The sequence below is a fragment of the Leucopleurus acutus genome (genome assembly GCF_964270905.1).
Source record: "Leucopleurus acutus genome assembly, chromosome: Y".
In the NCBI taxonomy this organism is placed as follows: domain Eukaryota; kingdom Metazoa; phylum Chordata; class Mammalia; order Artiodactyla; family Delphinidae; genus Leucopleurus; species Leucopleurus acutus.
In genome coordinates this window covers 7,899,010-7,912,840 of record NC_139164.1, presented here as the reverse complement: position 1 = coordinate 7,912,840, position 13,831 = coordinate 7,899,010, and the positions used below count along the sequence as shown (strand labels likewise).

The 13,831-nt window shown below is 37.6% G+C and overlaps 1 protein-coding gene across 4 annotated transcripts in view; it reads right to left on the bottom strand.

Annotated features, from left to right (window-relative positions):
- Window positions 1-13,831, bottom strand: part of LOC309978900 (ubiquitin carboxyl-terminal hydrolase 9X-like) — a 145,825-nt gene that overhangs the window by 30,630 nt on the left and 101,364 nt on the right. For all 4 annotated transcript variants that reach the window (XM_082865562.1, XM_082865561.1, XM_082865564.1 and 1 more), the window contains 2 exons: window positions 1,809-1,917; window positions 941-1,087 (listed from right to left, as the gene is read on the bottom strand). In XM_082865562.1, the coding sequence (XP_082721688.1) occupies window positions 941-1,087; window positions 1,809-1,917 (256 nt within the window). The remainder of the gene's footprint in view (window positions 1-940; window positions 1,088-1,808; window positions 1,918-13,831) is intronic.

Sequence of the window (13,831 nt, the reverse complement as noted above, 5' to 3'; positions counted from 1 at the left end):
AGTTCCTCAAAACAAGAATACCTGGTCCAGGGCTTCCCTGGTAGCACAGTGGTTGACAGTCTTCCTGCTGATACAGGGTACGCGGGTTCGTGCCCCGGTCTGGGAAGATCCCACGTGCCGCAGAGCAGCTGGGCCCGTGAGCCGTGGCCACTGAGCCTGCGCGTCCGGAGCCTGTGCTCCGCAGCGGGAGAGGCCGTAACAGTGGGAGGCCCGCGTACCGAAAAAAAAAAAAAAAGAATACCTGGTCCAAAATATTAATGGTGCCAAGGTTGAGAAATTCTAGAAGTAGGTTTTAGGAGAATGCTCATCTGAAGGCCCAAAACTACATATTTCAGAAATGTATTCTCATAGAACTCTGTATATATAAAAAGCAAATCATGAAATGTAAATACTAACCTATCGGATACTTATTTAAAAAGTTTTATAGGGCTTCCCTGGTGGCGCAGTTGTTGAGAGTCTGCCTGCCGATGCAGGGGACACGGGTTCGTGCCCCGGTCTGGGAAGATCCCACATGCCGCGGAGCAGCTGGTCCCGTGAGCCATGGCCGCTGAGCCTGCGCTCCGCAACGGGAGAGGCCACAGCAGTGAGAGGCCCGCGTACCGCAAAAAAAAAAAAAAAAAAAAAAAAAAAAAGTTTTATAGAATCCTTATTAAATATGATTATAATTTGCAAAAAATTTAAAAAATACCGATTTAGAGGAAAGTGAACATCAGCATTCTAAGTCCCAACTATAAAGTAAGGCATTTATACAAATCTAGTTGTACCTTCTTTCTATGAATCATGAGTTATTAGTTCACTGATGAAAAGTATATATTTTGTTTGTTCTATTACCTCCCAAGTTTTTTTTTTCCAGCTTAACATAAATACTCAAAACAATAAACCCGCTTTTAATAAGAAAAATAATTTAATAGTGTAATAAATGGAATATTATAAAACTTACCCTAATTCTTTTGAGCCAATCAATTTCATTGTTGAGAAGAACTTCAGCATTGGGTACATTAATATTACTGTTGAAAGCATAATTAAGAAGGTGCTGTAAAAGAGTGAAATAGTCGCCTGAATGTTTACCTCTCTGTCGTGCTGTGCTCTGAAAAAGAATAATTGAAACAATATGAATCCACAAGTCCATGCTCAAATTCATATTAATTTTTAAAATTTATTTATTTATTTATTTTTGGCTGCGTTGGCTCTTCATTGCTCTGCATAGGCTTTCTCTAGTTGCAGTGAGCAGGGTCTACTCTTTGTTGCGGGGTGCAGACTTCTCACTGCAATGGCTTCTCTTGTTGCGGAGCATGGGCTCTGGGTGCACGAGCTTCAGTAGTTGTGGCACACGGGCTCAGCAGTTGTGGTTCACGGGCTCTAGAGCGCAGGCTCAGTAGTTGTGGCACATGGGCTTAGTTGCTCCCTGGCATGTAGGATCTTCCCGGACCAGGGCTTGAACCCATGTCCCCTGCATTGGCAGGCGGATTCTTAACCACTATGCCACCAGGGAATCCCCATATAAATTTTTTAAAAATCTCAGAGAACTGGTAAATTACCTTATACAATGTGGCAATACCTTATACAATGATATTAAAAAGAATAAGACCTTTGATTTCTATTTTTCAAAGAAGGTGGTGTATTTTTCCCTTCAGGATTTATAGAAAAACAAATAGAAACCAATCTATAAACAGTAAAGAAAATAATGGGAAAGATTCATTATTTTATTAAACATAACCTAATTTTTAAATAAAATCTAAAACCAGTTTCCTGAATTTTCCTCATTTAAGAATGAATCATACTGATAAGTTCATTAAAAAATGTCTCACCCCCAAAATGGTAAAGAGCAGAGTAATGAAGAAAAGCAGAGGCCTGTGTCCCATGCAACATCTGGTGCACATTAAAAAAAACTGCTCCTGTGCCAACTGACGAACAGTTCTGAAATAAAAACATTTTCTATTTAATGAGTTGTTCTCATGAATAAAAACAACAATAAATTATTCCAACACTGGTTTTACCTTTAACAGAGGAGATAAATTAATGGTAAAACTACAAGGTAATCCACCATTAGCAGTTAGTTAGCAACACAACAGATACATATGTAAGTTACTTTTCTTAGAGTAAAACCTCACATTATACCTAAATAAGCTGGAAATTACCGAGTTAAAATTTCTTAATAACCGATTTCTCAGGGTCTTTGCAAAGAGCAAACATAGATGAATAAAATATGTCTATATTTGCAGGACACCTTTCAAACCTCTCTTGGAATAATATAGAAATACCCCAACAGATATGATACAAGATGCCATGCAGTAAGCTGTATACATCTTTCGTGGTTTTCCACAGAATTGTTTCCAATGAACAGTGCTTTGTGGCAAAGAACTTGTGGAAATTCAATATAGGTGAAGCTAAACCCGACAGCTGTCAGACTAGCAGCATTACCTAAGAACTTGGGAACTTCTTAGAAATATAAATTCTTGGGCCCACTCTATGCTTACTAATTCAGAAACTCGGGGAGAGAGGCCCAGCAACCTGCATTTTAATAAGCAATCCCAATGACTATGATAGAAGTTTGAGCACAACCAGAACATTATATTGTATAATATCATCTATTTGAGAAGTAGTAATAACCCAGTCTCACCTGAATAACCTGGATCTACAAATAATGTCAACCCACTGACACCTATGCAAAACTGCTTGTGCTTAAAACCACACTGCTTTGCTCAGAGAATGTGCTCTACTGTTATAGCTTTCCCTTACTATTACAAGTAATAAACTAATCTTTATTTTTTCCATTTCACTGAATAGTGATATCATTAATTTTTGACCTAAGTGAATTCTTTCAGTCTTTGTTAATGAGAGTCACTGACACCGGAACAGAGCCCAAGACATGTCTGATGTTAAACGGTGACTGAGTGAGCATTTTGATGGATAAATACCGTATTTCTGTCTTCTTGCTAGGGGATAAAGCTCTGAAATAAATTTGTGGTGCAAATCTGAAGGATTTTAAGTTCTATGTATTAAGCTCCCTCTTGGCCTCACTTTTAACTTTTCTACCTTTAATTTTTCAAATTCTCATTCTTTTACTTTCATTATCTTACCGTCCACATTTTTTCCTGTGCATGTTTTTTTTTTTAACCTTGTGGAACAAGACAAAGCATAACTAAAACAAACCCAAGATGATCAATTTATAACTCACTTTCAAATATTTTTCCAAACAATGTTACTTGCCTACTAATTCTACTTAAAAATTTAAGAGCAAAAATTCAAAAATTCTGCCAACACCAACCATAATCCTTAAGAAACCACTTTCCTTTGGATTGTTTTTTTGGAAAGTCATTAGTAACTTTTGTGTCAACAATTTCATATTAGGAAAAACAAAATTAAAGAGCATAAATACTGTGGTATGTAAATGTACTTGTATGCTTTGCATTTATAGTCCAAATTAGTTACCCAGATGTCAAAAATCCAGTTCTCCTGTTCCTCTCCCTTCATTACCTTAGAAAATTGTATGAGGTTTTATTCACCAACACTGTTTCACATAAGTATTAATAAGTGATGAAGGAGGAAAAAGAGAAGAAGAAATAATAAATGGCTCTATTAAAGTATATCACATATTACTGGTTTGACCTCAGTTCACTTAGATTTGCCTAAACATAATAAGCCCACAGTATTTCTGAGGCTTTAAGAGTCCTTCTGACTTATAAAAAACAAAGATGGGCATTAAAAACCTCCAAAATATTATCTAAAAAGTTCCACACATATGGTGGCTTTCTTCACAATTTTCTGCAAGGATGACTGAATACTTACAACAAATTTTCAAAGGTGTTTGAGAGTGCATTGCTCAACCTCACTTTAAAAATGAGTTACTGCCCAAATTCCTGATACTTATTTAATGATAAAAGCACCCTCCTGAAAGGTTAAGTCAAACATATAACACCCGTATTCTAAACCCTACAATGACTTCCTATTTCACTTAAGTCAGGGTATAAGGAAGCAGCTCTGTGAACTGTAGATATTTAGTGGCATTCACCTCAACTACTAGAGGCCAGTAACAACTTTCCCAATCTCACCTCCAGTTATGAATCACTGACTTAAAGAATAAAATCAGAAGCCTTACAAGGACTTATAAAATCCTACATAACTAGACATACTATTTGTTATCTCTCTTACGTCATCTCTAGAAATTCCCTTTACTCAGCTCCAGTAACAATGACCTTCTTCATATTGTCTAAGAGGTTAAGAAGACTTGTGCACAGAACTTTTACATATACTGACCCTTCTATATACCTACACAATGATTCATTTAGACTTTCAGCATTTAATTAAAGGTAGCCTAGTCAGTGAAATATTTCCTGATTGTCCTACACAAAATCAAATCATACCAAATTTTACTTGGAATTGACTGAGTTGCTTAAAAACAAAACAAAACAAACAAAAAACCTCCACATCACCACCACCACTAACAAAACAAAAATCTAAGAACTGGGAAGCCAAGTTAGGGCTACTTAAATACTTTAATCAGATTTTACAAAATAGGCTAAAACAAACTTCTTAAATGAAAATGAATTCTGAAATTAGAAAACAGTACTCAAGAAATTATGCTAGAATGACCAATATGAGAAAAGAATTTTAAAAAGAATTAGTATGTGTATGTATAACTGAATCACTTTGACGTACACTAAGACAACACTGTAAATCAACTATACTCCAATAAAATTAAAGGTATTTAAAAAAAGAAAGAAAAAAATAATAGACACAAAACTGCAACATAGCCAACTCCAAGTACCTATCTCCACGGAAACATCAAAAAACAAGCAAAAGCTGACAGAATTCTGGAAAACAAAGGTTTACTTCAAATAAGCACTCAATCAAGAAAATAACAACTTGAAAGTGATAAGAAAGTTTCTGGTGTTGCCCCACCACCTACCCTGCATGCCGGAGATCTTAAAGATGGCAGCCATGTTCCCAATATAAGACCCTGATCCCCTTTTCCAGATGGAGCAAAACAAAACTTATTTGCACACTACTGTGTTCTACTCTATCCAAGGGTCCTAAAAGAACAACATTTATTTCTGTTTCCTCAGAACTCACTCATGTCAGAAAATGGCAGGTGCTAGTCAAAAACGTCCTAACATGAAAGAAAAACCCAAAGAGCCATTAGGAGCAAAGATTATAATTGAAACATAAAATAAAAATAAGGCAAAGGAGCAAAAACTAGACAGAGATTTTTAGGAGGAGGAAATTAGGATACTGAAAACCAGTAAAAAACACTGAAGAATACAAAAAAAATCACATACAGGATAGAATACATACTAAAAGTTACATAATTTCACACTAAGCTTTCACCTTGAGGCTAATATATAGTCTCAGTACAATCAGAAGTGAATGCTAAAGCAGAATTATAAAGATTTGAGCAAAATGTTACAGAATTGTGCTAACACAGATCCAATCTGCAAAACAGATTTGTTCTGTATTCAGTCAAAACACTGGCAGAACCCAATCTAATCCTCCAATAATCAAGGAGGGAATGAATCTGATTTCCAGTGCTACCACATTATAATATTCAAATATATAGTTTCCAACAACAATAACAAAAATCACAAAGCATATAAAGAAACAGGAAAGTATGGCCAATTAAAAACAAAAAATTAATTGACAGACACTGTCCCTTAGGAAGCCAGAATTGTAGATGAATATTTTAAAACACTCTTAAAATACAATGCAAGAACTAAAGCACAACAGAAAAATCATGTATGAATACACTGAAAATATTTTTAAAAAAGAAATTATAGCAAGACAAGTGAAAATTCTGAGTATAAAAAATAACTAACTGAAATAAAAAACTCTACAGAGGTGTTCAACAGCAGATTTGAGCAGGCAAACAATACAGTACTGAACAAATGAAATAATCTAGTATGAGGAGCAGAAACAAAACAAAGAAAAGTGAAAAAACTACGGGATGTGTGATACACCATTAAGTGAACCAATATAGTAACATGAAAAGTTCCAGAAGGAAACAGAGACAGAAAAAATATTTGAAGAAATATGGCCGAACATGTCCCAAATCTGATAGGAGGACATGGGCAATAAACTCTAAACTGGAAAACCTTCAAGAGAGCCATGCAGACATATTACAGTCAAACTGTTAAAAGCCAAAAACAAAACTGTGAAAGCGTAAAGGATGAAGCAATTTGTCACAGAGAAGTGCACTTCAATAAGATTTATAATCAATCAGGAAAGCAGGAGAATGACAGATATAAAGTGCCAAAGGAAAAAACCATCAACAAAGAAGTTCTATGTAGGGCAAATAATACTTCAAGAATGAAGAAATTTCCAGATAAGAAAAAGTTAAGGGAATTTGTTATTAGACTTGCCCTACAAGTACTGCTAAAGGGGCAGCCTACAAGCTGAAATAAAAAGGACATTAGCTAGTAATTTAAAACAACATGAGGGGGCTTCCCTGGTGGCGCAGTGGTTGAGAGTCCACCTGCCCACGCAGGGGACACGGGTTCATGCCCCGGTCAGGGAGGATCCCACATGCCGTGGAGCGGCTAGGCCCGTGAGCCATGGCTGCTGAGCCTGTGCATCCAGAGCCTGTACTCCGCAACGGGAGAGGCCACAGAAGTGAGAGGCCCGCGTCCCCCCAAAAAATGAAAAATAAAAGATACAAACTGGGGATATCAAGCTGTATCATTTTTATAAAGTAATACCTAATACCTTCTAATAAAGTATACCTGTCACTTTAAAAAAATATATACAAAAATACAAAAAAAACCCATGAGGGCTTCCCTGATGGCGCAGTGGTTGAGAGTCCGCCTGCCGATGCAGGGGACACAGGTTCGTGCCCCGATCCAGGAAGATCCCACATGCCGCGGAGTGGCTGGGCCCGTGAGCCATGGCTGCTGAGCCTGCACTCCACAACGGGAGAGGCCAAAACAGTAAGAGGCTCAAGTACAAAAACAAAAACAAAAAAACCCAACATGAAGAAGTAGAAAGCACTGGTAAAGCTCTCTACGGGAAAATGTGAAAGCTAGACTCACGGTACTTTTGGTATGCAGCTCCCTTATGATTTAAAAGGCAACAATCTTAAACCTATTTTAATGATTTAATTTTAATTTAGTGTTTAGAGATATAACCTGTAACAATAAAAATATAAAGGGGAAGGACTGAAAAGCACAGAACAGTATTTGTATGTTACTGAAACTAAATTGGTATTGTTCAAATTTAAGAAATAGAAAGGAACCAATAAGAATTAAGGAGAATGAGTCAGGAATAGAAAAGCAAATACACAGCCAAAACAGATGACTTTATTAGTTATTTCTACCAAATAGGTTAATAGCTATCTTTTTAAAACTTTTACAAAAAACAGAGTAAGTGGGAACACTTCTAAACTCATTTTATGAGAGTAGCACCACCCTGATACCAAAGCCAGATAAAAATACAAGAAAAAGCACAGGTCAATATCCCTGATGAACAAAGGTGAAAAATCCTCAATAATACACTATCAAACTGAATTTAACAGCACACAGGGACTTCTGGTGGTGCAGTGATTATGAATTTGTCTCCCAATTTAGGGGAAATGGGTTTGATCCCTGGTCAGGAAACTAGATCCCACATGGATGCCACAACTAAGAAGCCCGCCTGCTGCAACTAAGAACTGGCGCAACCAAAATAAATAAATACAATTTAAACAAACAATAAAAACAAACAAAAAACAAAACAAAACAAACAGCACATTAAAAGGATTATACACCATGACCATGTTGGAGTTATCCCTGGGATGCAAGCATGATTCAACACAGGCAAATCAGTCAATGTGCTACATCACACTAATGAAATAAAAGAAAATGACAACGATCAACACAGTGGATACAGAAAAAGCATTTCACAAAGTTCAACAACTATTCATGATTAAAACTGTGAGAAAAAAAAAAGGGAAGAAATTCACCTCAACACAATTAAAGCCATATGACAAGCCCTCAGTTAACATCATAACTAATGGTGAAAACCTGAAAGCTTTCCCTCTAACCCACTCTCACTGCTTCTACCAAACACAGCAATATAAATTCTCTCCAGAGCAATTACACAAGAAACAAAATGCATCCAAACTGAAAGGAAGAAGTACTACTGGCTGTTTTCAGATGGCATAATCATAAATGTAAAAAAACTCCAAAGACTCCATGAAAAAACATATAAAGATGCAGGATACAAAAATCAATAAACAAGGACTCCCACTGCAGGGGGCATGGGTTTGACCTTGGTCTGGGATCTAAGATCTCTCAAGCTGCACGGCATGCACCCCCACACCCCAAATCAATATACAAAAAACAGCTGCATTTCTCAGGAAAAAGATATTAAGAGAACAATCCCATTAACTTTAGGAACATAAAGAATAAAGTACTTAGAATAAACTTATCCAAAGAGGTGAAAAGCCTTGCACACTGAAAATTATAAAACAGTGATGAAGGAAATTAAAGAAGGACATTCTGTGTTCATGGATTAGGAGAATTAATATTATAATTAAAATGTCCACACCATCCTAAGTAACCTACTTCAATGCAATCCCTATCAAAATAACAATGGCATTCTAACAAAAATATAAAAACAATCCTAAATTCATATGGAGCCACAGAAGACCCGAAATAGCCAAAGCAATCCTGAGTAAGACGAAGAAGGTGAAAGCGTCATACTTCTTGGTTTCAAATTATATTATAAAACTGTAGTAATTAAAAGAGTAGAGTATTTACATAAAGACAGACATACAGATCAACAGAACAGACTACACAGCCCAGAAATAAAATCATACACTTATGGTCAGGTGATCCTTGGTAAGAGTGCCATGAATACACAATGGGGAAAGAACAGTATTTCCATAAGCAGTATAGAGGGAACTATAAATCCACATGTATAAGAATGAAAAGAATATCTTACACCATCTAAAAGAGTAATTCAAAATGAATTAGTCTTAAACCTAGAACTTGAAATCATAAAATTACTAGAAGAAAACAGAAAAAAAGGTTTTTGACATTGTTTTGGGCAACTGATTTTTTTGGATTTGACACCAAAATGAGAGGCAACAAAAGCAAAAACAGATAAATGGGACTGCAGCAAACAAAAAAGTTTCATGGCAAAGGAAACAACAGTGAAAAGGCAACCTATGAAAAAGAGAATAGGGACTGCCCTGGTAGTTCTGTGGTTACGTCTCCACGCTTCCACTGAAGGGGGCTTCAGTTCAATCCCTGGTCGGAGTAACTGAGATACCACATGATGCACAGTGAGGCCAAGAAAAAAGAATATATTTGGAAACCACATATCTGATTAAGAGATTTAGACCTGAAATATAAGGAACTCATACAATTTAATACCAAAAAACCAAACAACCCGAAATAAACGGGCACAGGACCTGAACAGACATTTTTCCAAAGACACACAAAGGCTAATAGGTATTTGAAAAAATAAACATTATGAATAATAATCACGGAAATAGAAATCAAAAAACACCTCACAAATGTCAGGATGGCTATTTTCAAAAAGTCAATAGATAACAAGTTTTGCCAAGGATGTGGATAAAAGAGCCCTTGAACACTGTTGGTTGTAAATTAAATTTGTGCATCTATTATCGAAAACATTATGAAGGTTCCTCAAAAAACTAAAAATAGAACTACCATATGATCCTGAAATCCCACTTCTGAATATATATCCAGTGGAATGAAATCAGTGTCTTGAAAAGATCTTAACATTCCCATGATTATTACAGTATTATTTCAAGACATGAAAGCAATCTGTCTGTTGACGGATGGCAGGATAAAGAAAATATGATAAATGTCTACAGCAGAGTATTACTGAGCCATATAAAAAGGAAATCCTGCCATTTGTGACACCATGAATGGAGGTCACCGTGCTAAGTGAAATAAGCCAGAACTAGACAGACAAATACTGTATAATCTCACCCACATCTGAAATCTTAAAAAGTCCCATTCTTATAAGCATAGATGTTTAAGACTGACCAGTGACCGGGAAGGGGGAAATGCAAATAAGTTGGTCAAACTGCAGAAAGTTTCAATTATGAAGGGTGAATAAGTTTTAAAGAAATTAATGCACAGTTTGGTAATTATCCTTAATAATAATGTATCACAATATCTGAAATTAAGAGAGTTGAACTTAAATTTTCTCACCATGCCAAACAACAAATCATACCTATGTGAGGTGAGCAATATATTATTTAGCTTGACTGTGATAATCATTTCACAATATAGAAATATACCCAAAAAAGAAATCACATTTCACATCTTAAATATATATACCTTTTGTTTGTCAAGTATACCTAAATAAAGCTGGGGAAAAATAAAAATAGGTCAATATGCAATATTTACAATTCTGTATCTACTTTCTCAAGAAGCTTAGTATTAGACATTTTCCACAGTGATAATTTTTACACTTGCAAGCCATTTGTAAATTTGGGGAAAAAAAATTCACTAGTATAGCTAAGCTCTAAATAAGAAAGCTAATAACTAATTACATGATTATACATACTTAAAAAAAACAAAAGACAGAAAGAAAAAGTTAAGGAGAAAGAATCAAAAATATGGAGAAAGCACAGAAAACAGCAACAAATATGGTACATATTAATCCAAAGACATAATAATATTAAAAGTCAAGGTCTAAATACACTAAATAAAGGATACAGATTGTAAGAGAGTGTAAAAGAAATAATACCCAACTATATATTGCTATTAAAAAAACCCATTTCAAAGACACAGTCGGATGCTGGAGAATATATTCTATGCTAACACCAATAAAAAGAAAGCTGGAGTAGCTGTAATAAAGAGAGAATTATAATTTCACAGAGTAGACTACAGAGCAAGGAAAGTTATCAGGAATGAAAAAGGAGCATTAAATAATGATATATAACAATCTTTAATATTTATGCACCTAACAACAGGTTCAAACTACAGAGGTGAAAACTGATAATTCAAGGAGAAATAAAACTGATAATAATTCAAGGAGAAATAAATGAAACTCTTCTGCCAGTAATGTATATTTTTCTCAGGCTGACACTAACACTCAATAAGATAAACTAATTTCTGGGACAAAAAACATACTTTAACAAATTTGAAAGAATAGAAAACATACAAAGTATGCCCTCAGATCACAACAGATTTAAACTAAAACTGAAAAAGAAAGTGATGGCTGGAAAACCCAAAACAGATTAGAGATTAAACCACATAATTCTAAATAATACATGGATCAAAGAAGAAGTCTCAAAAAATTACTTCAAACAAAATGAAACTGAAAATATACCATATCAAATTTATAGGGTACAGTAAAAGCAATGCTGAACAATTAGTAGCACCTGATGCACATATAGGAAAAGAAGATCTAGAATGACAAATGTAGGCATACACTTTAAAATAGAAAAATATAGCAAATTAAATTCAGGGTAAGCAGAAAAATCTTTTAAAATTTAATTTAAAAAGAAATCAACCAATAGATCTGTAATAAGGAAATTGAATCAATCATCAAAAACATTCCCGAACAGGGATTCCATGGTGGCGTAGTGGTTGGGACTCTGCCTGCCGATGCAGGGGACATGGGTTTGTGCCCCGGTCTGGGAGGGTCCCACATGCCGCAGAGCAGCTGGGCCCGTGAGCCATGGCCGCTGAGCCTGCGCATCTGGAGCCTGCGCTCTGCAGTGGGACAGGTCACAACAGTGAGAGGCCCGCGTACCACAAAAACAAAAAACAAAACAGCCCGCAACAAAGAAAAGCCTAGGAGCAGAAAGGATTCACTGGTGAATTTTAGCAAACAACGAAGAAATGAGGGCTTCCTTGGTGGTGCAGTGGTTGAAAGTCCGCCTGCCGATGCAGGGAACATGGGTTCGTCCCCTGGTCCAGGAAGATCCCACATGCCGCAGAGCGGCTGGGCCCGTGAGCCACGGCCGCCGAGCCTGTGCTCCGCAACAGGAGAGGCCACAACAGTGAGAGGCGCACATACCGCAAAAAAAATGAAGAACTGAAACAAACTTCATTTTTTGTAAAAATTTTATGGGAGAGACTACTTCCTAATTTATTCCATAAGGCCAAAATTATCCTGTTAGCAAAGCCAGACAAATCTACTGCAAGACTGATAATCTTAAAAGTACAGATGCAAATATACTCAAAAAGACCAACAAGCACATGAAAATGATCTTAACATCACTCATCGTAAGAGAAATTCAAACCAAAACCATAAGGTATCATTTTACACACAACAGGATGACCAGTATCAAAATAACAGGTATCATCAGGGATGTAGAGAAATTTGGACCTATGTGCATTACTGGGAATGTTAAATGGTGCAGTTACCATGGAAAACAGTATAGAGGGTTCCCAAAAACTTAAAACTAGAATTATCCTACAATCCACCAACCCCACTTCTAGGTATATATCCAAGAATTCAAGGCAGGCTCTCAAAGAGATATCTGCATATCCAAATTCATTAGAGAGTTATTCACTATAAAAGTAACCCAAATGTCTATTAACAGATGAGTGGACAAAGAACATGTGATATACATGTTATATAATGTGATGCAAACTTACAAAAGAGGGAAATCCTGTCACATGCTATAACATGGAAGAACCTGGAGGACATTATGCTAAGGAAAACAGTCCAGTCATATAAGGACTAATACTGTATGATTCCAATCATATGAATCTAAAGTAGATTTGGAGGCAGAGTCAAGATGGCGGTGTGGGAAGATGCAGAGCTGGCATCTCCCCAAAACTAGGGTGCCTGCCAGCCACTGGTTGGGGAACCTAACACCCAAGGAAATGGGAGGAACCTGAAAGTGAACCGGTAGGACGTTAAGGGGACTGAGGGGGGAGGAGAAGTGGAGGCCAGACAGTACCCCTGAGGCTGGGGAGATCAGGAGATCAGGGAGTATCCCCCCCTCCAAAGCCCCATCCAGGCACTGTGGGTCCTGGGGGCACAGGAGGGAGGCTGGGAAGAGGAGAGGCAGGTGGGACGAGCCATTCTGGAGTGGGGGGGGGGGGGGGGGGAGCGACTGCCCTGCCCACTGGGGCCAGGGGAGCCTGCTGAGCTCCCAGGACAATTCCCTGCCCTCTGAGGTCCCCTCCAGGTCATGTGGGTCCTTGGGGGCATAGGAAGGAGGCTGAGGGGAGAACAAGAGAGGCAGTCTGGAGAGGCCCTCTGGGAGGAGCAGGAGAGGAGGGTGACTGCCCCACCCACTGAAGCCCAGGAAGCCTACTAGGCTTGCAGGTGAAGTCCCCTGCCCTCTGAGACCAGGGGTGGGGAGCACGCCTGGGCCCATTCTGTCCCTTGAGCTTAAGCCATACCCTGCAGGGCCTTTTCCAGCCTTGTGGATCCTAAGCATTGGTCCCACCCACTGCCCAAACCTCACCCTTGCTTAGGCCCCGACCTCCAGAGCCAAGGCCTCCTTACCCTTTTTCTTTTCCCTCCTCCTCTTTTTTTTTTACTATTGTTGTAATGATGTATGTTCTGGTTGTTGATTCGTCTGTATTTTTACTTTTATATTCTTTCTAACATATCTGTTAGTGTCCTAGTCTAATTTTATTTTTTACTTTGTTATTGTTCTTCTTTTGGCCCACCGTACTCAGCTTGAGGGATTTTGGTTCATGAGCCAGGTGTCAGGGCAAAGCTCCTGTGGTGTGAGCTCCGAGTCTGAACGACTGGACTAACAGAGAACCTCAGACCCCAGGGAATATTCACCAGAGTGAGGTCTCATGGAGTTCCTCGTCTCAGCACCAAGACCCAATTCTACCGAAAAGCCTACAAACTCCCGTGTGGAAAAGCCTCAGGCCAAACAACCAGAAAGACAGGAACACAATCC